The sequence below is a fragment of the Molothrus aeneus genome, chromosome Z, assembly GCF_037042795.1.
Source record: "Molothrus aeneus isolate 106 chromosome Z, BPBGC_Maene_1.0, whole genome shotgun sequence".
Classification (NCBI taxonomy): Eukaryota; Metazoa; Chordata; class Aves; order Passeriformes; family Icteridae; genus Molothrus; species Molothrus aeneus.
Window position 1 is genome coordinate 825072 of NC_089680.1, and position 25500 is coordinate 850571.

The window sequence follows — 25500 nt, forward strand, 5'->3', positions numbered from 1 at the left end:
GGCTGCCAGCAGGCAGGAGCAGCAGCACTGAAATGGTGATTTTAGCTCGCAGGGCTGTGTGACAGCAGCGAGCACGGGATCCTTGTCTCCCCGTGCCACTCACCACACAGAGAGGGTGCTTGAAGAATGCTTTTCTTTGCAGACCTTGGGGCTCGTAGCTTGAGTCTGCTCTCTTGACATGAGCTGCTGGAGTGGAAGGAGACTCGCTACAGCCAAAACGGCTTCACAACCCAGACTTTGAACATTGCTTGAGAGCTCTGCTCTCAAAATAATGCATAAAAATAGAAGCAGGGCCACAGGCTTAGCTATTCCTAATGTGCACAAAAGGATGGGAGAGTGCCAGGAGCCAGCCTGCGCTGCCTCTGCCCCTGCCTTCAGCCTGGCTTGTTCTCTCCTACCTCCCCTGACTGGCTTTTCACTGCTGTGAAAAGAAGAGACATACCCCCAAAAGAGCAAAGTGTGTTTGTTATTGACCCTCGCCTGGAAAGTGTATGAAGAGGGATCAGCTCTGTTTGTTTGTACCCGGTAATGATGTCAGGAAAAGGGGTTTTTTTTCCCCAAGTCTGGTTTTATCCCCTTTGTTGGAAGTGCCTTTGGTGAGTCTCACACCCTGGTGCTGTTAGCAAAACAATTAGGTTAACAGTGCCTTGGCTCCAACTGTCTGTCAAAGGCTGAATTGCAATGCAAATTAACCCGGCTTTAGCTCTTCAAAGCCAGCTGGGTTCAGGAGAGGTCCCCAGAAACCCCCGTGAGAACGGAGGGCCGGGGCTGGCGAGGGTGGGCTCGCCGGGATTTTACATCCAGGACCTAATGTGTTTGGCAGGAGGGACGCAAAGCGCTGTGCAAACACACTATACAAATGTAACACATTGTATGAATCCTTTCAACACTCCAAAGGGGCTTAGGAGAAAGACGGGGAGTGACTTTTTAGTAGGGCCTGGAGTGACGGGACAAGGGGGGATGGTTTTAAACTAAATTAGGGGAGATTCAGACTTCGTAGAAGGAGAAAAAATCCTTGTCTGTGAGGGTGGGCAGGACCTGGCACAGGTTTCCCAGGGAAGCTGTGGCTGCCCCTGGATCTCTGGAAGTGTCCAAGGCCAGGCTGGACAGGGCTGGAGCAACCTGGTCTGGTGGAAGGTGTCCCAGCCCTGACAGATGAGGTGGAACGAAATGAGCTTTGAGGTCCCTTCCAGTCTAAACAATTCTTGAATTCTATGACTCAAACATGTTTTATTTCTCCTCAGGGATTAACAGTGCCCTTCATGCATTTCAGGACAGGTTTCTGGCCCAGGGTGACATTTGAGCAATACATCCAGAGCAGGGCAGGCTGTGGGTATTGCTCTGATTTCCAAGCGTCCCCTCAGCCCAGGTCCCGCTCCCATACTTATCAGCTTCATTATGTTTATTTCTGTATTTTCCATATGGGCACATACATATGGTCTGCTTAAACAAGTTTGCAGGGTTAATTGGAAAGCAGTTCTTTATCAGTTATTTAATATTTAGCACTTCTGGGACAATTTTCACCTGCAGAGATCACAAAAGCGGGCAAGTGCTGATGGCCCAGCTGTACCTGTGGCAAATCAGAGGTGCCAAAGCCCAGGTCCCTACTCACAGGGAAAGGCAGGTGCTCAAGGTCACCTGGAGAACCTATGGCAGGGCCAAAAATTTATATTAACTCCTGGACCCCCTTCCTGTCCTCCACCTCCTCCCAGCACATGGCACGCTGTGCTTTTTGCCATTTCCCTCATGACAATAAAGTAATCCTAGCTGTCAGGGCTGAGGCAAGGGGAGCTACAAGGGGGAAAATTAAAAAAGGAGATTTTAATCTCATTTATAACAGCCTGGCAAAGTTTTGAAAAATTAAAAAGTATAACGTATGGATTAATGAGCACGTCCAACATGTCTTTCACCAGCAAATATTGGAATGAGAAAGAACTTTTTTTTCTCCCCCCTCCTGATTTGCTATACAGATCACAGGGAAAAGAGATTGAGGTTCCCTGAGGAACTGAGGAAATCAGTCTCAGTATATGTGAAGTCACTCCAAGGGCTGTAGGACAAGACGTTGAACTTAAAATATTACCCAAATTCCATTTTTCAAGGTGCAGAAGGCACAATTTAAAAAACAATGGGACTTTGCATGTGCAGAACCAAATGCTGATGCTGCTCTGATTTGGCCCCTGCTATCACCCCAAGACTGCAGGGCTGTGCCCTGGGCTCCCCTCCTACCTTTAATTATTTGGAGATGAAGCAAGGAGTCAATTGCCTTCCTCAGACTCCAGCTTTGTAACGAGGCTTCGTAAATTATTCTTTCTGATGCCAGCAAATAGCATTCTTCCCCTCTCCAGTGTTTTTCCAGCTATTTATCTGGATTTTGAGCCGATTTTGTACCTGGCTATGTATAGTCTGGTTAACATTTAATAAGCCTGCCCCAAATCTTTCTGTTTGTCGCATCCCTGACCTGCTCATGTGCATATATGCACAACTGGGCACTCAAATTATCCCTGCCCTCCTGCCTGCCCCAAATTCAGGGATCCGGGACACACACCCTGGGGATGCCCTGCCTGCACGGGATGTTAGTTTTACGTGTGCTCAACCTGGTGTCACTTTCAGTTGGGTGCATTCATTTCGGACGTGGCTTTGGCTTTGGATTCGAGCTGGGCTTGCTTCTAGCAGCCATGATTTAAGAATCCCAGCTCCTACTTCCGACACGATAACTGCCTCAGAGAGTGACCTTAAAGCAACTCATCCGCCCGCAGCTATTCTGTGAAAAAGGAGCTGCTCCTCCGTGGGAGTGCGTGCAGGACGGGGACCCCTGGGGAGTTCTGCTGCCCTGCCAAGCCTGGCGCTAGGAAGTCTGGCCGGACTTCCCAGCCCGGCCGCAGAGCGCACCAAGGCTGGACGAGAGCGCAGCCTCTTGGTGGCTCGGTTTTCCTCACCCTCTGCCGGTCCAGGATTGGAACGGGGGAATCTGCGGAGCGCCCAGGGTGCCAGGGGGTTGTTACCGCTCGTAGCGCCCGTAACGCGAATGCCGGAGCGCGACATGCCCGTCATTTCTGCTTCGTGTTTGGAATCGGAGCGTACCGAGCCTCCGTGGTGTATTTTCCTGTCCTTCTCGTGACAGGTGCTGTAAAAGCACAAATTATTACTATTATTACTATTATTATTATTACTATTATTATCATAATAATAATAATAATAATCATCATCATCATCATTATTACTGTCGCTGCATTTTGTGATGTTCCCCCGTTCCATACCCAGAGCCGTGTCAATTTTTGGTTTTTTACGCTGATTTGGTCTAACATTCCGATATTTACAGCAAGCACCGGCACACCCCAGCCCCGGGAGCTCCCCACCCTGTGCCCCGCGGGGTGCGGGGGGGGGACACCCCAGTGTCCCCGCACCCCCCGCCCAGGACCAGGTACGAAGGGAGGCATCGGGGGGGGGCGGGGGGGTCGCGGCAGCGGGGGGAGCTGGGGAGGGGACGCACGGACCCACAACCTCCCCGCAACCCGAGCCGCCTCTTGCGCAAGGCGGTAGGAGATAAATATAATATATAGATATATTTATTTTTTTTTTTTTCCCCCGGAGCGACACGGTGTCTAGACGCCCACGTGACGGGGCCGGGGCCGGGCCGGGCCGGGCCGCTGCGCACTGCGAAGCCGCCGCCGCCGCCGCCGGTGCGGGGGGGGCCGGGGGAGGGCGCAGGCACCGCGCCGGCTGCGCTCCCGCCGCGCCCCGCGCCGCCGCCGCTCCCCCCGCACGCACCCGGGGGAAGGCGGAGGTGCGGGGAGGGCGGGCGGCCGACTGCGGAGAGCGGAGGGGCGGGCGGGCGGGCGGGAGGGGGGAAAAAAGGGGGAGGAAAAAAAAAAGAAAAGCCCACGAAAGGAGGAGGAGAAGTAGGAGGAGGAGGAGGAGGGGAAGGAAGGCAGGAAGGAGGAGTGAAGAGCAAAAAAAAGGCACCGCGGCAGAGGCGCCGGCAGCAGGGAGAGGGTCGGCGGCCGGCGGGCACCCCCGCACCCATGTAAGCTCCGCCGGGAGCGGCGGGCCCGGCTCGGCCCGGCGCGGCTGCTGGGGAAGGCAGGAAGGAAGGGACATAGCCCCACTTTTTTCCTTTTTTATTTTTTTTATTTTTCATTTTTTATTTTTTTTTTATTTCCTTTCTTTCTCTTCGTAGCAGCCGGATCAAGACTCCGTGTGGATTAAACCTTTGGAAAGAAGGAGGGGGAAAAAAAAAATTAAAGCCCACCCCGAAACCCCCACATCAGGACGACCTGGGCTTTTTAAAAGGGATACAACACTCTGGATGCGCTCGTTCGCCTCTTTTGTGACAGATGCTTAAACCGACGTCCAAACCTTAGGGTTGGTGTTTTGGGGTTTTTATTTTTTTTTTAATTTTTTTTTTTTTTACCCTTTTTATATAGACGCCTTTTTGGCTCGCTCTTTTTGTTTTTTGCCTGCTGGCTCTGCCCTGCGCCGCATCCCTGCCGCCGCGCCCGCTCCCCGGCGTGGCGGGTTGATGGGCGCCGCGGCCCCGGGGCGGCCGAGGCTCCCCCGCGGCTCGGGCCGCGCTCCGCACCCGCGCACGGCGGCGCGGCGCCGGCAGCCCCCGCCCGCCTGCCACCGCCACGGGCGCCGCGGGCTCTAGACGGGGATTTTTTCCTTTTTCTCTGCTTTTTTGCGCAAAGCCGGGGCAAGTGGCGACTCTCTCCCCCTTCCCTTCCCCCCGCCTTAATTTTATCCCTTTTTTAATTTTTTTTATTTTCTTCTTCCTCTCAGTTTTGATTTTTTTCTTTTCGATCCGATTTTTCTGTAAATTTTCTCGCAGCGGGCGGAGGCGCGGACGGCGCATCCCCCCGCGGGAGGCGGCGGGACCCGCGGCCCCAGCGCGGAGACTGGCGCATGCCACAGCCCGCCTCGGCTCCGCTGCCCCCCGCCGCTGTCCCCCGCCGCCACCGCATCCCGCCTGCCGGCCCCTTCATGCTCGGCGGACGACATGCCCGTTTTGTAGCCGGGGGCCCCTCCTCTCGTCCCGCATGTTCAGGACCAAACGCTCGGTGCTCGTCCGGCGGCTCTGGCGGAGCCGCGCGCCCGGCGGCGAGGAGGAGGAGGAGGCGGCGGCGGGCGAGCCCGGCGCGGCGGCGGCGGTGGCCGAGCCCCGGGCGCACTTGGGCGGGGGGCACGGGTGCTGCCCGGGCAAGGCGGGCCGCGGCGGGCGGGCGGCGGCGGGCGCGGAGGCGGAACTGAAGGCGCTGACCCACGCCGTGCTGAAGCGGCTGAAGGAGCGGCAGCTGGAGGGGCTGCTGCACGCCGTGGAGTCCCGCGGCGGGGCGCGGACCCCCTGCCTGCTGCTGCCCGCCAAGGCCGACTCGCGGCTGGGACAGCACTGGTACCCGCTGCCCTTGCTGCTGTGCAAGGTGTTCCGCTGGCCCGACCTCCGCCACTGCTCCGAAGTGAAGCGGCTATGTTGCTGTGAATCCTACGGCAAGGCTCACTCCGAGCTCGTCTGCTGCAACCCGCACCACCTCAGCCGGCTCTGCGAGCTAGGTACGGCGGCGGGCATGGCAGGGGATGCGGGGGATGCGGGACTTGGAGGGGGCAGAGGTGTGCAGGGCTTGGAGGGATGTGGGAATACGGGGGAATGGCAGGCACACGGGGCTGCAGGGGATTCAGGGGTGCAGGGGCTGGAAGGCATGCGGGAGATGGAGGGGATGCAGCGGCGCGGGGGCTCGAGGTGTGCAGGGGATACAGGGGTGTGGGGAATGGAGGGGATGGGGTGCAGGGGATGGAGAGGGTGCAGGGGTGCAGGGGCTAGGAAGGATCCAGGGGCTGGAGGTGTGCAGGGGTTGGAGGGGCTGCAGGGGATGCATGTACGGAGGGGATACAGGGATACGTGGATGCAGCCCCGCTCACCTCCCGGCCTACAAAACTTTTTTTCCCTTCTGGAGGAAAAAAATAAACCAACCCAAACCGACCCGCAGCAAGCAACAAAGCCCAGAACACGCACAAAAACTTTCCGTTGCCGTGGTTTATGTACTTCCTTTTGTATTTAGGGGAGGGGGCGACGCCCCCACCTCCGGGACCCCCTCCCCTCCCGGGGGCCCCGGCGCTGCTTCCCCGCCGTCCCCGAGCGGTGCCGGGGGATTAAGGGCCGGGCGGCCCCGGCGCTGCCGCGGCTCCGCCGAGCCAAGGAGGCCCCGATCAGACAGCCCGAGCGGCAGATAGCAGGGAGACTGGCGCCAGACGGCCCCTTTTGTTTATCTGACAGCTAAATATCAAGGCAATCACCGCCTCGCTGCCCTGCCTCCAACCCCCAGAGCTAAGACAAACAGTTTTGCTAAAAGAATGCCACTGTTATCATAAGTTCCTATCTTTTTTCTTTTTTTTTTTTTTTTTCTTTCTCATGGCTCTGCCTTTATTTTCTCTGTACTTCTCTAATTCCAGAGTCTCCCCCTCCACCCTACTCCAGATATCCAATGGATTTTCTCAAACCAACTGGTAAGTGGACTTTTTTCAATGCAAGTGTAAGAGATAAAAAATGGCATAACAGCCCCTTTATCGGGGAAACAGTCTCCTGCCTTTGTCATGCACTTTGCTTTTGGGTTGCTTGTGTGCTTCTGTGCCTCCTGCTACCCCTGCAAGAATTAACATATAATTTATCCAAGCCACTCTGTGCACAAAGTAGGGTTTTAAAACTCTGGCAGTAAACTTCAGAAGGGATTGCAGTGCAGTGCAGGCCTGTGCTGCTTGAGTCAGCCAGGAAAACCATAGGCTCCAGTTGGAAATGGCAGTGCTTCTCCACCCCTGGGTGAATTTTTAGGGATTTAGGTTGGGATCCAGCACAACATCTCCCTGATGCCTGAGAATCCCAGTGAACCTTGACAGATGGACTGGTTGGTTAGAAATCTTTTTAAGTTTTATAGGAGCCTAATCCTACCTCATCAGGCTGGGGAAAAAAAGTGGGAAAAGAGTTTGAAAAGTTATTTTTTTAACCTTTTAAAAATTTGAGTTTCTTAGCACCACTGTGCATGCCTGTTGCTTGTAATTGAATGTCAGGGTGCCAGGGGAGAAGCCCATTTGAGGCTGGCACCAGCTCTCTTGCGGTTGTCTGCATAAACTCCTGGTTGGCAGTGAGCTCGCCGGGTGTGAGATAAATGAGGCTGGCAGGAGGAGGAGAGGTGGGGAGAGTCGGAAACGCGGGGAGCTCGGGAGGAGCAGCTCCTGGCTTCCTGAGGATTAGTGGCTCTGGAGTGGGCTGGAGCACGGTGGTCCCTGCGGTCACGTCCCGCGGTCCTGGCAGACGGGGGAGGCACGGCAGGGTGGCAAGGGTGGGTGCACAGATGTTCCTGAAGATTGCTTGGCTGGGGTTTTTCTGGCCGACAGGACGGTGTCTATGAAATTACCTCTCTGCCGGGTCTCACGGCTAAAAGAAACCCCAGCCTTGAGGCTGCTCTGGTGCCGTGGTGGGGTCTCATCCTGACGGCTGCTCCCTCAGAAGCTGGACTGTCATTTTCCCCCTCCACAATCTCTTTGGGAACACTAATGAGTCTTTTTTTTTGCCTTTGGGAAATAAACAAAGCTGTTTAACAAACAATTGGGTTGCAAAGCATGAACTATCTTGCCTTGGTGTGAACAAAACAGGAGATAAGAGCTCATGAATGAAAGAGGGACATAGGGAGCAGGATCAGCATCCAGAGCATGTACTCGGATGCAGAAGGGTTGTTCTGTAATAGACTCTGGGGGTTTGTTGGGTCATGAAGTTTTGTGGGTTACACATAATTCTGGCTGCATCCCTGCAGTGCTCCCCCAAAAGTTCCTATTTTCTTGCCTTTATGGCTTTTCTCTGCCCTCATTGATGATCCTGTCATGGGATGCAAAGGCGATTGGATCTGCAGGAGAGAAGGGTTAAACTTCGTTTTGGTTTCATGTAAAGATGTTAGGATAAAATCTATTAGCAGGATTTAAACATCCAATCTGCCTCTGCAGGATCTCATTTTCAGTTAGCCGAATGATATATTTATTCATTAGCAAGTGTTGACATAAGGTAGCAAAATGTGTGTAAACAGAAAAGCCGCAGAACATGAATGTGCCATTTCGAAAGGAAAAGTTATTCCTATCGGCCAATAGGAAGTGATTAACACTGCCCATCGGAAACACAGAAACGACTGGGTTACTCACCAAAAAGTCCTCCTTTTTTTTCCTTTTTGAAAGAAAAATCCACTTGGCAGCTGAGCTCTGACTAGCGGGGCTGTGACAGGCACCGGCGGAGCCTGGAAGTCTGTGGTGGCAGGTGGGTTCTGCAAGCTCAGGTTTTCTCAGCATTTCCTCTGCAGGGGGACTGAGGGTTTCCCATCCCAGCCTCGGTGCCATCTCCCGTGGCAGCTCCCCAGCTGCATGTTGAGAACTGTGGGAAGGTGTGAGGATTTTTTACCTGTCCAGTGCCCATCAGCCGTCTTCTCACCTGGGGCCTTGGGTGGGAGCCGTCCCTGTGTTTAGGCTCTGACAGTGGAGCTGGGAATGTGCATCCAGCAGGAAACTTCTGCTTTTCCATCAAGGATGATAGTGGTGGTAAAAGTTAAGTGTTTAGTGCTGTGTCTTGTGCTTTACATGGAGAGACGGGCAGGTAATAGCCCTGGACTGGTGTGGGCTCTGGCAGAGGTCGTCAGATCAGAGAACCAAAAAAAAGTTTGTGTTGGAAGGGACCCTGAAGACCATCTAGTCCAACCCTCGTGCAATGAGCAGGAACATCTTCAACTAGACCAGGTCTCTCCGAGTCCCATCCAGCCTGACCCTGAACGTTTCTGGGGTGGGGGATCTACCATCTCTCAGGGCTACCTGTGCCAGTGTCTCACCACTGCCATCATTAACCATTTCTCTCTTCAATCTCGTCTAAATCTCTTGTCTCTCTTTGTTTAAAATCCTTAACCAACAGGGATTAAATCAGTTTTTCTGGAGGCGATGGAGGCTGAGACGGGCTGCATTGTAGGCTGGAGGAAAGCAGGGATGGACAAGGAGCTGGGAATCTGCTGCAGGCAATGAAATGTCACATCAGGCTGTGTTGGTAGGATAGATCTGGTATTTGTGTACTTGTCATAGAACAGAAAGGTCTGCCCTTAATGGCTGAGTTACCTGAGGGCAGGCTGTGGGTCAGCCTGGCTTGCTCATTCATAGAATCCCAGAATGGTTTGGGTTGGAATGACCTTAAAAGTCATCTCGCTCCAAGGCAGGGACACCTTCCACTAGAACAGGTTGCTCCAAGCAACCTCCAGCCTGGTCTTGGATACCTCCATGGATGGGGAGGACTTTTATCAAGGAGAGAACTTTCCCTCTTCCTCACACAGGGTGCTGGCAGGGATGGATGATGGAGGTGTGCGGGACTCAGCATTCCTGATGTCGCTGCCGGAGCTTGCAGCTCTGCTGAAAGTGAGATATGGATAGTGGTGCCCTCAAATAATCCAGGCAGATTAGTCTAAGATTTAAGTGGGACAAGGGGCTGCAAGTGGCTCCATTGTGCTCTGGCGTGACTGGACTTGGTGGTGCTGGTGTATGAGAGTGCAGGAAACTCACTGAGATGTCGCTGTGGGGCCGAATGCCCTCCTGTGGTGTCAGCTTTCAGGGGAGCTGGAGGTTTGGCAGCTCCCAGGAGCTATTTGACACCTTGCAGGGTTGGGCTGGTGGCCACGAGGAGTAATTGTGTGTCTCCGCAATGGTTTCGTGCTGTGGGAAGGCAGAGTCGGGAGGAGATTGGCGTGCACCAGGTTGGACAAATGTCCAATCCCCGACCTCTCTGGTGCTGAAGGTGAAACCAGCCCAGTGCCCACTCCTAAGGAGAGCCCCAGCAGCTCTGTGGGTGGTAGGATGAGAGGGCAACAATGAATCCAGCCATGCACAGGCAGAGACCCCATGAGGGTTCTGCCTTCGGCTCGTCCCATGCCTGACTCTCCTGGCTGGTCTAGAGTTCAGCTGCACCAGCCCTGAGTGTTGGAAAGGGAATTCCAGGGGTGATTCGTGGATGGGGGGAATTGTCTTCTGGGTGATGGGACATAGGAAGGGAGCCGGGGAAGAAGTGTGGAAGCACACTGCCCCATTGCTAGAGTTGTGTATTTGGAGTTTGGCTCGGAGTCTGTCCTGCCTGATGTGGTAACAGAGAACCTGGTCATGTATGATCTCTACACCAAGACAGTGATGTCCATTATCCCAGGAACTCCTCAGGGAGATGCAGCTGCAGGCACAGGGAGCCCAGGGCAGGGCAGAGTGGTCCGGCCTGTGTTCAGAAAGCATCTGTAGCTCAAGAAGTTGAAGCAATCACAGGGGAATGGCCGGGAAATCTCCTGTCCGGATTAGAAAGAGTTAAAAAAGTTTAAATCCTATTCTTTAAAGCATAGAAAGCACGACAAGGCATTTAGAGAGCGTATCATATACAGTATTTCACAAGTAAGTCTATTTCCTGTCTCCTCTATTGTTTTCAGTTTGATTAAGTATATCCTGTTAAACTGTATATTCCTGTTAGGGCTTTTACTTTACTCTGATAAAAAGAGGTTATGCAGACAGGAATTTCTTATTCACTGATATTTCAGGGGTGGGATCTGGCAGAATTGCTTTATCAGCAGGGAGAAAATCATCTCAGCTCTCCTGGTGATGGCCTTGCTTTGGGATACAGATGTGGGCAAAATAAGGGCATAGAGAACCCAAATTTGGAAAAACCCAAAGTCCCTCAGGACCAGAAGTTTGCATGAACTTCACAGGTCCTCTCAGTCTTGTTCTTCAGCTCGTGGTCCCACATGGTAGTGACCAAAAAGCTGGAGTTGTTCTGTAGGACCAGGAGATCAGTGTTGTTCTGATTTTTGTCACCTGGAAGAGCAGGCTTAGGGTAGAGAGGTCCAAAGCTTGATCTCCAGCACCTGCATGCAGTGGGAGAAACCTCTAGAGGAGCAGCCAGTCTTACCCTGCCCTTTGGTGGTGCCCAGAGGGGTGGGTCCCGTTGCCCAGGAGGTGGCAATAAGGTCTGCCAGGTGCTGGTGGTGACAGAACTTGAGCAGGGCACCACAAGCTCAGCCCGTTCACTGCAGAAGGGCAGCAATGAGACGTTTCCCTTTCAGTTCCCGTTTTGGTGAGTTACAGGTTTTGGCTAAATTGGGTGCACAAAGCCACGATTTAAGCATTTTTGGAAGCTCGCTTGCATCAGAACGGCGACAACCTTGATCTCCTTAGCCAGTGACTTGTCCAGAGAGGTGGCAGCCAGCCTGTAATTTCTGCCAGTCTATAATCAGTGCTGGCTGGTGATGAAGCGCAGCCTTGACTGAGACAACGAGTTAGGGTGGATGCTTCTTGATGAACTACCGTCTCTGCACGGACAATTAGTAATCGCTTCCTGCTAAGCCCTTTGGAATGTGTGTTCTGCTTGGGGCGATGCTGGGAGCCTGCAAAGAACCACCTATATACTGACTTTTTTTTTTTTTCTTTCCTTCCTGTGCTCCAGCAGATTGTCCAGACTCTGTGCCTTCCTCCACTGAAACAGGGGGAACTAATTGTCTAGCCCCTGGGGGGCCCTCAGGTAAGACACCTCTTGCTGCTCTTGATCTTGGCCGTGGGTCGCGTTGGCTGAGGGTCCTGATGAAAGGGGGAGTTTTGGGAATGGACATCACTGAGAAGCGTGTGCTCAGAGCGGGAGTTGGGTTTAATTTCAGTAGCAGCCCTGTACCTGTTGTGCAGAGGATGTGTTGAAATCCCAGACAAGGTTCTCCATCCCTGAATGCGTCTGTACTTCCTTTGGATCCCAGCCTTATGCTCTATTCGTTTTTGGGCTAAGGCAGGAAGAAGCAAAAGGACTGAGGCAGGGGAAGGCTAAGCAATGTTGGTTGACCATTCATTCAGGTGTGTGGATTATGGTGGGTGCAGGTGCAGTCCTACCTTAAAGAAGGATTTGGTGTCAAATCCTTGACTTGGTGGTGGGGAAATCTCTTGTCTCTAGGATGAGAGCCCTGCTCAGGTTTTGCTTCTGGTAAGGTCACCAGCATCCCACATCTGATGCACAAGACTTGTGGTGTCTGGGGAGGAAAGGTGGCCTGTTTTTTTATAGAGGATGTTGCAGAGAGAGTTGATGATGTTTTTGTACCCCTTCCTGATATATTCAATGATTTCCATTGTTTTCCTATTTACCATTTCCTTCAGCCTCCAGTTGCTGTTAGAGGATGGAGGCTTGTTAGGTACTTTCTCCACCCCTCTTGGAGTTTGTGTAGAGACACAGAGCAGTTTGGGTTGGAAAGGACCTTTGAAGGTCACCCAGTCCAACTCCCAACCCCATTTCCAAGGTGTGATGTCTCCAGCACGTCATCTTCCACCCCAGACTGGCCACCTCAGTGTCTCTACCAGGATTAAAGTGTCTGAAACCATGTACCTGCAGGTACTGGCTGATGTTTGAAGGTGCTTGCCTTTGTGGGGATGTCTCCTTGATTTATGATTTATTCATCACCCTGAAACTGGAATTCGGAATTAGGTCGGCGGCGGCTGCATGCGCACATGCATCTGCCCCTGCCTCTCTCCAGGAATTGCGTTTGGTGTGGATGTGATGTCTTTAAGTGAGCCTTGTTTGTTTTTCTTTGGGTGTAATATATACCCTGTCTGTTATTTGAGAGGGGAGCATATTGTTTGTTCAAAGGCCCTAATGAGAATTAATCAAACGAAGGGGGAGAGGGAACAGGAAAACTTGTTGCTGTTTGGGGTTTTTTTTTCTAAAGGCAGAAGGATTTGCGTTTTTTAAATTTTTTTACCATTGGAGCCTATAGCTTCAGGGAATTAAAAAAAAAAAAAGGGTCTGTAGAAAGAAAAAAGACAAGAAGCAAAACAACACAATAAGGATGTTGTTAGATCTTTTTTTTCTTTTTTTTTTTTTTCCTTTTTCCTCCTGAAATACACCCGTTGCAGAGGGGAGGAGAGAGTTCAGTTCCACAGGATACCACATGAAATAAGCAGAGGAAGTACTCGCTTTTAAAAGGGGGCTTTCTGTAAGGTTCAGCCTATTGATAACATCTCGTCTGGCAGCTCTGCTCCTGAAGGGAAGGCAGGAGGTGGGGGCTTGGGCTGCAGGAAATAACATGGCTCGTTCCTGGTGCCTCCCAAAAGGCTGCGGGAAGGGGACCCCCCCCTAGATCCTTAATTGAGCTTCTTCCCCAAATGAAAGCACATTTCCACCTGAAAGTAAATTTTTAACTTATTCTATTGCTATTATTTCATTGGATTTTTTTTTTTTTTGTCTCCCTTATCAAAGGCTTCCCCCCCCCTCCCCAAGCCTGGAAACAGAACCTTTTTACGATCATTAACCACTCTTTTTTCCTCCCCAAATGTAATTGTAGCCATTTAGTTTAATGAGGAGCTGATAGGAGAGTTGACTCTTGAAGGGATATGGTAAGCTACCCAAGCCCTGAAACAAAGCCGAATGCCTCCACATGAAAGAGCATTTGTTTTGAATTTGCTCTGATTTACTGGCATCTCCCTTCCCCGCGCAGAAGTGCAGTGCTGAAAATTCCCAACTGGAGAGACCCAGTCAAGAAAGGAAAATAAACGCACTTTGGAGCAATCCTCCAAAGCTCACTTTCTCCTCCTTTTTTTTCCTACCCCCTCCTGCATATTTTAGTTAGCAGAAGAGTGTGTTTGAAGAGGGCTTTAACGAGTTATTGGCAGGGTATGTGGCCAGCGTTTTGGCTTGGTCTTATCTGTGTTTGGGCAGATAGGGATGGGTGATGCTGGGTGGAGAATCCAGCATCCCTCCTCCCCTCCAGACTTGTACAGTGTTGGATTTGCAGCTCCTTGGCGAAAGGGTGGCTTAAGAAAAGGGGAAAAAAAAGTAATTATTTTGATAATTTGGAAACTGGAGTGGGTGTGTGAGGAAAAAGACATCACAGGTGGTTGGTGGTGGTGCTGGTGGAATCCTGCAGCACTGCAGCCTTTGGTCATTAGTGATGTGTGGTGGATGCTGGTATAGCAGCAGCAGGATCAATAGACCTGCTCTGATGTCTTAAAGAGCAGGATTTGGCAAGGAAGATCACTCTCAGCACTGAGAATTTGGGAATGAGGCCAGCCTGGGGTTCATGGCCACTCTGGCAGGGGAACGCATGGAGAGAGGATGGTGGCAAGGGGAGCATTGGAGGGGCTCAAAGTGAGCGTCCTTGCAGCTCTCCCTGAGGAGCCTTTGGTGGGGAGGAGCCTCAGATCAGCTTCTGCTGGGGTCTGTCTCTTGCTGGGGCTGCAGGCAGTTGTGCTGATGGATACCAGAGGCTCTGGAGGACGTGAGGCAGGGGGAGCAGCGTGGCTGGGGCATGCACGGGGAGTGTTTCCCCCTTGTGATAACCACTCTGAGCTGCTCTTTCCCTCCCTCCCTTCCTCTTCCTTCTGTTCTCCTTTGTGACCCAGGAATGCAATCCTGCTTAGTCCTTCACATCATGCTGGTGTCCCCTTCCCATTCCACCTCTGCTCTCTCTTTCCCCAGCCATCCCATTCTCTGGCTGATGTACCCCTTGCTTCCCCTGAGGCACTGGCTCTCACTTCTGTGTTCTTGGCTTTATTTATTTTCTTATATCATCTTTATTTTTGTCGGTGGTCAGCCTGTGGGTAGGTCAGGACTCCTCGCTCACGGTTGCTCCCACTGACACGGCTGTGCTCAGGTATTACTAGCCAGATCCTTTCTGTCCTCTGTGTGGTTAAAGAGCAAAAATATCCCATTGGGGATAAAAATAATTCCCGTAAATAGGAGACAGAGGGTGGTTTTCCTGTATTTTGAGCTGACTTGTTCTCAGCAGATGTGTTTGGTTGTGACTTCTTTCAAACAAGCAAAGCCATGGCTGGAGTGACTGAAGGTGGCTGGCCCATGGTTTGGTGGTGGCATCAGGTTGGTGGGACCCAAATTCCTTTATGACCCATGGAGAAGCCTTGCTCCAAGGGTAGAAGTGAGCTGGTGGTGTTGGTCTGGATCTGCTGGCAAAGCAAAGCTCTCAAGAAGTCCAGACCTTGTCCTCAGAGAGGGAGAGCAAGTTGAGCTGGCTTGTGTCCTCGCCACATCCACTGTTTATAGAGATTGCTCCTAAAGTACAAAACCTGAGAGGTTATCCAGATTTTGGCCTAATTCTGCTGATTTGCCCAAACTCTGGAAGCACCTCAGGCTCTCCAAGAGGCAGTGGATGTTGAGTGATGGTGCTTGGCGGGTGCTGGATCAAGGTTCTGCAAGCCTTGAGGCTGGGAAACCAACAAGGCTCTTCTGCAGCAGGCACAGACTCAGTTTCTCCCTCCCAACTCCACACCAAAAACGCAGGGAAAAGACTTCCCCGGGATGGAAGAGCATTGGCATCGTTCCCTACTCTGGCTCTCTGTGCTGTGGGACCTTGTCTGGTTTAAGGGACCTCTTGGCTGATTGACATTTCATTCCAAAATTGCGGACAGGCCGGGAATGTTTCACTATGCCTCTGATCCCTGCTGGTATCTGCTTGACGGGAAAGAAGCACCTTGTCCAAATCCAGAGATATTTGCCCCCCAAAGCGGCTTCCCGTCGCTCTCCCCTCGCCCATGTAAACAGGATCCTGTGCTGTTTCTCCGCCAGAGCCCTGCCTGTGTTTTCCCGTTCCCCCTACTTCCACCTCCCTCCCCTACGGAGTTTATAACCTCCTGTGAAATGCCTTTATTTACAAATTGGCATCCTATTATAATCTGAAATTGAGACATCTTCCTGTGGAACTAGGATTGTATATTTGTCCCAGGGATAAACAATTGCTTGGGAATTTTTTTTTTCTTTAAGTCACTTATTTTTGGTTTATTTTTGAGATTACATCGTTTCAATATTTTTTAATTTGCTTTGAGCGTCGCGGGGCGTTGCACCCTTTCCTTCCCAGCCTCGCTGGGAGACATGACCCCTTGCTCCCTGCTTACCTAAAAACCACAGTCCCGTCCTGGAAAGGACAAGGTTATCAGGGGTTAATGCCAGGATGACAGCACTGGAGCCTCTGGAGCAGAGCAGGCTGCCTGCCAGACTAGGAGCCTCCCGGCTCGCCTCGCACATCATCTGACCGTGGCCGACTGGGAGGAGGGAGCTGGTGCTTGGCACTGACCCCGGGCTTTTGGCTTGGCCACCCGCTCTGGTTCCTCCAAGCCCCATGAGGGCTTTTTTTTTTTTTTTTTTTTTTTTAAGGAGGTTCTCACCCTGTGGGGACCCCCCTGGGACACAGCTGGGATCCTCTTCCCAGCTCTGGGAGTTTTGCTGGTTAAAATCCCTCCAAAGCAAATAGAATCCATTTAATAATTACTTTTAAGTGCTCTAGAGCCTCTTGAGCCTTTCCTAGATACTCTTGTACAATGTGTTTTAAAAAAGAAATGATAGCAGAGGTGCTGCCCCCATTAGATAGTTTCAATCCATACCTGTACAGCTTCATTAAACGCATTTTTCCAGATGCCAGTAGATTTTCCCAGTCAAATGGCGCCTTTGGAGCAGCTGATGACAAAATGCAAAAGACCCCAGAATTGTTCCCACCACCATCTCACAGTGGAGATGGTGGGATGGGGGACCATGATGGGGTCGCTTGCATTTTAATCCCACAACATGGCACTTTTTAGGGAAGAATGAGGCTAGGAAGGGGAATTTTGGAAGTTGAGTGTCAATTCAAACCGCGCTCCGCTGGCAGTAGCTGTCCCGCTGAGCAGCTGAGCAACTTGATCACTGGGGACATTTAAAACTCGATGGGACAAAAACACTCGTAGAGGAGCAGCCCCGGGCTGGCAGGGATGTGGCTGCATCGTTTCCATGCCCACTGTCTGCCAGGGGGTATCGCTTACACTAAAGGAACCAGTAACACTAGCCACACGCATTTCCCTGCCATGGGCATGGGGGGATGCCTGTTCCCGGCCGTGGTGGCCCACACCCTAACCCTCCCTGCTGGCTTACAACGGGGTGCAGCACATTTTAGGGTGCCCAGGAGAAAGCTGTGTGTAGGACCCCTGTCCCCAGCCCTCGCTGTGCTCCAGATGGGCGGCGGGTGGGTGCCAACCCCTCTGCCGTCCCCCGCCGGCGTGAATGACCCACGCCGCAGCCTGGCTGCCTGCCTACTGTCACAAAGGAGCTTCCTTCCCAGTTTATTTTCAGCGCTGGGATATTATTAACCGCTGAGGCACAGTCTCTGTTCTAACCACCCTCGCTTTTTGCCTAAATCGCTTTGTTTTCGCCCGCCGCCGGCGTGGCCGCGGTGCCGCCAGGGTACCGGCTGCGTCACGGCTGCTGTTGAGGAACAGAGGGCATGGAGGAGCCTGATCCTGCACGGGGCTGAGGGCAGGCAAGGCAAGGAGCTCGGCAGCTCACAGGATTTCCGCCTGCTGTCTTTGGATTAGCCCCTGGGTTTTTCTTTCTTTGTTTTTTTTTCCTTTTTTTTTTTTCCTTCCTCTATTCTTCAACTTCTTTTAATAAAAGCAACATCTTGGGTGTTGCTGTCTGCCTCTTTCTCTGCAAGTTATTTTACTTTACTTGTCTTTTTTTTGGCCTTTTCCCTTCCATTTTCTTTTCCCATTTTCCCTCTTTTTACTTCTGTTTTCCTTCGCCTTTTTCTCCTTCTTTTTATCCTTCTTTTTCTCCTTCTTCTTCTTATTTTTCTCCTTTTTCTCCTCCTCCTACTTCTTCTTTTTCTCCTCTTCCTACTTCTCCTTTTTCTTCTCCTTCTTCTTCTCTTTCTTCTCCTTATTTTTCTCCTTCTTCTTCTTCTTTTTCTCCTCCTCCTAATTCTCCTTTTTCTTCTTCTTCTTCTCCTTCTTCTCCTTTTTCTCCTTCTTCTCGTCCTTCATTTTCTCCTTCTTCTCTTTTCCTCCTTTACTTTTTTTCCTTCTTTTTCTTCTTCTACTTGTTTTCTCTCTTCTTCCTGTTTTCCATCTCCTTGTTTCCCCTTATTCTTTTATTTTCCTTCTTAATGCAAGAAAAGAGCTTTTCTGGGCAAGCATTGCAGGGATTTTCCATCCCCATCCAGGGGAGGGTGGGGGCTTGGATCCCCTGTGCACAGACCTGCTGCCACCCTTCAGGGGGTCTTTGCCCATGGGCTCAAGTCACCAGCTCCAAAAAGCTTTTTCCAGGGTATTTTTGGGCTGCTGGGAATGTGATGTGGTGCTTGCTAACAGACAGCAAACTCTCATTTCTTTTTTCTTTTTTTTTTCCCCTGTTTTTTTTCCCTCCCTTCTTTTGGGTTGCCATTTAAATGCATGATGATAACTTTCACCCTGTTAATTAACAGGAAACATTGGGACAAGACAGGAAATTACATCAGTCTTTTATGAGGAAAGAGCCAAGAAAAAAAAATGCAAGAAAACATAGTTATTAGTGAAAGGAAAGAAAGTGCCAGGGGAGGGAAAAGAAAGAAAAAGAGAAAAAAGGAGGAAAAAACACCCTCTCATAGGCCCTGCTTTTCCAAGGGAGGCTGCTCCAGTACTTGATTTTATTTTTATTATGTTGAAAAATATTTGACTAGCAGGGTCACCTTTGCTTGAGCGCGACGGTCCAGCTTCCCGAGGAATTTTTTTTATTTTATTTTCATGCTTTTTCTCAGCTTCCTTCCCCAAACTGTGAGGCCTAGGAAGCTCTTGGCCGGGAGACTAATTTTGGTTTGGCTGCTCAGCCCTTCAAATTGGTCCCCACCCAGTGTCATTATCTTGGTTTTAACTTGCAAGGGTAAAAAAAAAAAACCAACAACAACAAAAAAAAAAAAAAAAAAAAAAAAACCAAACCAAAACAAAAAAAACCCCCCCAAAAAAACCACCCTGTAAGAGCTGGCTCAGCCCTTCTCTACCCTTTTAACCTCACTACACAAAAAAACCTTCTGGCTTCAGCCTCGCTGGTTGGGCTGTGCTGGCAGTGCTGAAGCACCGTGGGCTGGTTGCAGGAGGTCCTGGTGATGCTCTTGGTGATGCTCCCCATGTGTGGGGACCAGTGCCAGGCTCCGTGGTCCTTCCTCACCCTCCCTCAGCCATCCCATTGGGTCCCTGTTGGGGTGCTGGGGTTTGGTGAGCCAGCTTTGGGGGGAAGTCTTGGCTCCTGTGACTTTTCCCTGAGCATGTGGAAAGGCAAATTTTGCCATTAAAGGAATAGTTCAGTACTGCTCGGGCTCTTAACCCTAGTTGTAAATATGTATCTTACAGATGTACGTAATAAGTGAGGCTGTAGATGGTTAAATAATGAGCAAAATCTATTCAATCTTTATGTGTAGGTTGAATATGTATGGAGATCATTTATTCCATGTATTATTTATATAATTATGTAAGATACAGTCAACATATATATATTCTATAGATATATAGGTTGAATACATTCAATATATTCATTGCTTACTGAATGCGTTCCGTATTTGTGTAGGATTCTATGTAATGCTTACACAGGTTGAAGAGATTTTGTTAATAGAAGCCAGAACTTCATCAATAAGAGGTGACTTTGTGGCTGTTAGGCAGGTGGTGGAAATTCAGACATCTGTCACTTTTGCAAGTGGAGACGTTGGCTGTGGATCCAGTGATTTTTGGTGATGGAGGCTGTGGGTTGAATTTATGGCTGATAAAAATTACCAGGTGTCACTGCTGAGGAGGAGCCCCCTCCATGGTGGGTGATGCAAAATAATACCAGAGGAGTTGAGCGTCTGTTGGCACATTGGTGTGCAAGGTGAGGTTTTTGAGTAGAAAAGCAGGGAAAATGGCAAAATAGTCAAGAAACTAAGCCATGGGATGAGGCTGTCAGTGACCTCCTGGCTGGGCTCCGGCAGCACCTTCCCAGGCAGAGCGGATGGAGTCAATAACTCCATAAAATCATTCTTTGAGCAGGAATCAAGTAACAGGAGTTTTATTTGGAAAAGGAGCTGGGAGCCTGAAGTTACATCACTGCATTTGAAGTGATGAATTCATTTTCTTTGGAAGCCAGTCTGAGACTTTTTAGCTCATGATAAGGAACAAACCCATAAATCATAAGCAGAGGCCTGTAGTTTTACTGTTCTTTGTCACAGCCAAGCATGGAAAATGTATCCTGGGTGTCAAGAGCATGAAGCCTTGGCTCACCTGAGAGTTGCACTGCAGTTATTTTCTGGAGAAGCTGGTGTGGTGCTGGGCGTGCCAAGCCCCACATTCCCCGGGCTTTATCCCAGGGAATGTGTGAGGATGTGTGAGGATGCTCCTGCATTTTAGTGATGCCCAAATCCCTTGGGTTTCAACCCCATGGGAGGATGCTGCTGCGTCCTAGTGATGCCCAGTTCCCGTGGGCTTTGTCCCTGTGGGAGGATGCTGCTGCCTGTTGGTGACACCCCAAATCCCCCAAGTTTTGTGCCTATGGAAGGATACTGCTAGGTGCTGGTGACACCCAGATCCCCTGAGTTTTGTGCCCACAGGAGGATGCTGGTTGAGGCTGGTAACACCCCAAATCCCCTGAGTTTTGTGCCCATGGGAGGATGCTGCTGGCTGTTGGTGACACCCCAAATCCCCTGAGTTTTGTGCCCATGGGAGGATGCTTCTGGCTGTTGGTGATGCCACCCTGGTCATGGCAGGTCCCCTCTCAGGACTTTGCCACCAGAATTGGGGTGAGATGAGCCACGAGGAGTTTTTGGGGCTTTTTTTTAACCTATGTGCTGCCGACCTGCCCCGTTTTATGGCCCGGGGCACACCTCTGCTGGCCTCTGTCTGCGAGAAGGGGGTGCCAGCTCCGCTGGAGCGCCGGGAGGGTTAATTACTTAATGAATATAATATTCTCTATAATTGCTGCGCGTTATTAATCCAGAGCAAAGTGAGAGGCGAGGAGAGGGGTGTGTGTGTGCATGGCCAGGCTTGTGAGCTCCTTCCCAACGCCATCCATCCTGTCTGTCCATCCCTTGATTGCCCCCTGCCCGGGCCGGGGCTGGTGCTGTCCGTGTGTCCGTCTGTCCGTCCATCCCTGGGCGGTGACCCTGGGATGTACATATTCCATGTACGGCGTGCTCCGCTGCCTGCTCTTAGGAATAGGCGTGATTAGATTATGAAGGCAGACAGAAGTAATGATTAACTTTTTCAGTCTGCCTGCTGTCTCCAGTCTGGCGCTGGGTGTTTTTTTTTCCCCCTAAGTAGGCCCTGGCCCCGTGTCGACAGGGTATTAGGTTGTAAAGAAAGCCAGGAGGAATGAAGGCAAGGGAGGGAGGGGAAAGGGGAGGGAGGGAGCCTTTTCCATCGGATCCGGGACTGGAATTTATTGGCAGGAATGCAGTAAATGCTCCAAATGCCAGCCCAGCTAAACAGTTTTCATAATTGTTACGGAGCGGGGCACGATGAACGTGAAAAGGACTTTTGTTCCTACTCTGCTTTTTCCATGGGTTTACATCCCTGTGAGGGAGATGCTGCTCTGGGAAAAAGTTGCTGGGAGAAGTGGGCTTTTTATTTTTTTATTTTTTTTTGGTGCGGGGAGAAATATATATTTACGTCTGTTTTCAGTCTTTAGGGGAGAATTCTGGGTCAGTGTGCTGCAGGCAGAGGGTTGGGGTTTTTTTCAGTGTTGGAATAAGAGCAGCAGTGATGCTGTGTTGTGTATGTGCATGTGTGTGCGATGCAGTTGGGGGGAGAAAAAATCGTAACACACATCTGTGTATTAGGTATCCATTTGGAAATCCTAGACTGCTCTACTTCAGGTTTTATTAAGGCCTTAACAAGGTTTTTAATGTGTAACCCACATGGCTACATGTTGTCGGTGGAGAGCTGTGGCTTTCCTGGGGGATTTATCCCTGCCCTCCCCAGGGCATCCCAGGGTGCTGGATGACCTTTCCTGCCTTGCAACAGTGAAGCTTTATTTTTCCCTGCAAAAGCTTTTTAAGGTCATCCTCTAACCCCCAGCTGGGTGGCTGCATTGAGGGGAGCTGTCACCCCATGCCTGGCAGGGCCCAGTGGCCTCTGGTGGCTTCAGCATCTGTGGTGCGATTTATCCCAGAAGGGAGATGGGCAGGATGCTGCCACAGGAGCCTCCAGCTCAGCCAGAGCCGGGAGAGAGATTCTTGGCAAGCTCATCCCCAGGTCTGATTTGCATTGCAGTAAAGTCAGGAGCCCTTTGTGCGCTGGTTTCTCTTTCTCAGAAGGTTTCTGGTTGAGATCTGGGTTGGGTTTGGGTGGGGAAGAGGTGTGTCCTGGTAGCTGGGGCTGAAGCATGGAGGTGGCTGCTCCTCTCTGGGAGCTGGGGCTGCTACCAGCCCTGAGTCACCTGGAGCTCCCAGGGCAGCATCTCATGAGCTGTGCTTTCCAGACGGGTCTCTTGGCTGATTTGTTACAAAAGTGAGATGATTTCGGGTTGCCTCAAGGAAGGGGAGAAGGTTGGAGAGTGCACAGGGGCAGTGGAGCACCTGCACCACTTCCTGAGCCAGCAAGCCCCCACCAGCACAGAACAGCAACGCATGCAGCAAAACCAGGATTTCTGGGGGGTTTCCACATGGATCTGTGTGCCCCTGTGACCCTTTGGATGGCCTGGGAGTCTCAAAAACCCCATGGATTTTGTTGGCATGGCCGCTCTGGGAGGGTCTCAGCTCTTGCAGCATCCCTTTGTCCCACCCAACCGTCGAGTTGGAGCTTGGGGAAGGGATTCCCGTCCTACTGCTTTTTTGAAACAAGGGAAAAGTTTTCCCACACCTTTGAGGGGTGCAGAAGGAGAGGCAGATAAAGAAGGTTCTTTAAATTAAAACTTCAAAAATAATTAGGCTGACTGTATACTAAACAACAGCAAAGAGGCCCATTTACTGTAAATATTATGAATGGATTTGGCTGGCTTCTTCATCCCCACCCTTCCTCTAAGGCTTTTCTCTGAGCTGAGTCGAAATTCGGCCTTCAGACAGCACGGTACTCTATAATTTGCATGGCTGATGAGGCCTGAAGCCTGGTACGGAGGAAACTGGAGTCAGCTGGCTCCTCTAACCACTGGAGACAGGCAGACAGGCATTTTTGGTGTGTGCCTGCATATTTCCCCCCCCCCCCGCCACGCCACCTTGTAGCTCCAGCCTTGCTTGGCTTTTAAGGAGAATGGTCACAAGAAAAGGGTTCTTCTCTTCTAGAGTCGTTTTTAGCCGTGGTAATTGATTAATCACCGTAATTAGACAGTAGCAGTGACTAATAGGATGTTTATGAATCAAATTTCTGGTTTGGTGGACTCCATGAACTCGGCAGTTTCACTCAGGTTCTTTCTCTGCTGTCCTGTAAATGCAGGGGACGTGCATCACCCCATAATTTTTAATATATTTTTTAATATTTTTGGACATTACTCCTGGTCCAGCCTTGCCATCTGCCATAGTGATGTTTGCTCTTGAGCCCCTGTAAGTCTGCAACAACATGCTTGCAGGGCTTCTTTCTTTCTTGTCTTTCTTTTCTTTCTTTTCTTTCTTTTCTTCCTTTCTCACAGCAGAAACTTTCACCCTACCTGGCACTAAAAAAAACCCCAAACTATTTACTCCCAGGCACCCTGAAATTTTCTCTCGGGGAGAAATAGGAGAAAAATTAGGGGAAAAATAGGAGAAAAATTAGGGGAAAAAATGGAGAAAAATTAGAAAGAAATGGCAAAAAAATAGGGGGAAAATTAGGAGAAAAAATGGAAAAAATAGGAGAAAAAATGGAAAAAAATAGGGAAAATTTGGAGGAAAATTGGGAAAAATTGGAGAAAAATAGGAGAAAATTAGGAAAAATGGCAAAAAATCTTTCTTTCTTTCTTTCTTTCTTTCTTTCTTTCTTTCTTTCTTTCTTTCTTTCTTTCTTTCTTTCTTTCTTTCTTTCTTTCTTTCTTTCCTCTCTTTCTCTTTTTCTTTCTCTTTCTTTTCTTTTTCTCTTTCTTTTCTTTCTCTCTTTTTTCTTTTTCTCTTTCTTTCCTTGACTCTTTTCTTCTTTCTTTCCTTCCTTGACTCTTTTCTTCTTTCTTTCCTTCCTTCCTTCTTTCCTTCCTTCTCACTTTTATGTTCTTGCTGAATTAACCCCCAAAAAGGTCAGGGCTGGGTTCCAGGCTGGGGGAAGGCTGACTCAGGGCATCACCAAGCTGGGGTGGGAACCTGAGGGGATGTCCTCAGGGGTGAATCATCTCTACCCACCATCTCACCTGCCCTCATTTGTGTCCTGATTTCACAAGGGGGGTTCCCAGCTGTGGAAGGTGGTGGCAATTTTTGGTTGGGTCACCTGGGGGCTGAGCAAAGCCCTCCCAAACTTTCAGGTCACAGTTAATACAAACCTGAACCAAAGCCCAAGAAAAATGGGGAAATGTGAGACTCCTTCCCCTGATGGCTTCTGCCATATTTTATCCTACTTGACCTCATCAGGCTCAATCTTAGTAAACATCAGCAAATTGAAATCTTGCGGTGAAACTTAACATTTATTTTCGTGCAAGGTTGACTGATTTTGCAAGGAACAAGGAGCCATTTGAGTGATTGATTGGACAACTTGCTAATAAATTAAAAAAGTAATCTTAAGGCTCTTTAGCCTGCATGACTACCATATATGCTGAGCAATAAGAGCCGTCTAATTAGACACAGACACAAATTTATGGTCTAGCCTGTCAATCCAGGGATTAAGGACTGCATAAGTACCTACTGACACGATGGGCTGTAATGGCTCCTGAAGAGATGTTATGGTCTATCATGTCAATAATCCGCAGATTAAAGGCTCCCTAAGTAGGTGTTGATGTGATGGACTGTCTCAGCTCTTGGGGCTCTTCTGCTGGGGAGCTGGAGGGACCCCACGGGCCCCCAGGGCGGTGCCATCCCTGCAGAGGGTGAGGGTTTATTTCTCCTGCAAGAAATGGGAGCTTAGCACAGCACCATGCTTGAAATTAGGCTTTCAGGAGCTGTCCCAGCCATCAAAAGCAGGGGCTCCTGGCGGAGGGGAAGCTGTCTAGCCCTTGTGTGCTGGGAGGTACAAAAGGTTTGGGGCAAACATTGCTATGGGTGGAGTCTCCATGCTGCCCACAAACTTTGTTAAAGGCACAAAGCCCCTCCTCTGCAGCAGGATATATCCTTTAATGTGGATTTATCCTTTAATTTGGATTTTTTTTCCTTTGCTTTTGCTGAATGTACCTGGAAATCTGGCTTTTAGGTATTTTTCATTGTTTTGTTCATTTGTTTGTTTATCTATTTGGTGGTTTTGGGTTTGTTTTTTTTTGTTTTTGTTGTTTTGTTCTGTTTTTCCACCCTGTAAGTCACTTGAGAGAGTAGAAAGGAAGAGGGATTACTCTTTTGTGTGCCCATTTTTCTTTGTTTTGGTGAGCACACTATGATCTGTGCTCTCCTCACCTTGATGTAATGCCTTTCACTTCTCAAGTGAGGGGTCAGGGTGTTGTTTTTCCAGAGATCCTACAAAAATCAGCACTTGCCAGTAGCAGAGGGGTAAGACTGCCACTGGGGAAGTCCTGAGGACTCTCCAGAAGAGCATGTAAAACCCCTTGGAAACCTTTGGGTTTTGTGTCTGCATCTCTTGCTCGTCCAGGAGCAGGGGAAGATGAGGGTCAGGGCCCTGTCCCGGACACACAAATGC

At 50.2% G+C, this 25500-nt stretch overlaps 1 protein-coding gene across 2 annotated transcripts in view; it reads left to right on the plus strand.

The window, feature by feature from the left end:
* Positions 1-4593: 4593 nt before the first annotated feature.
* The window catches only part of SMAD7 (SMAD family member 7), a 28211-nt gene continuing 7304 nt past the window's right edge, over positions 4594-25500 (plus strand). The window contains exons 1-3 of one of the 2 annotated variants that reach the window (XM_066569603.1): positions 4594-5547; positions 6445-6498; positions 11480-11554. In XM_066569603.1, coding sequence (XP_066425700.1) covers positions 5037-5547; positions 6445-6498; positions 11480-11554 — 640 coding nt within the window. In that variant the 5' untranslated portion in view covers positions 4594-5036. The remainder of the gene's footprint in view (positions 5548-6444; positions 6499-11479; positions 11555-25500) is intronic. The other variant, XM_066569604.1, reaches the window with a different exon arrangement.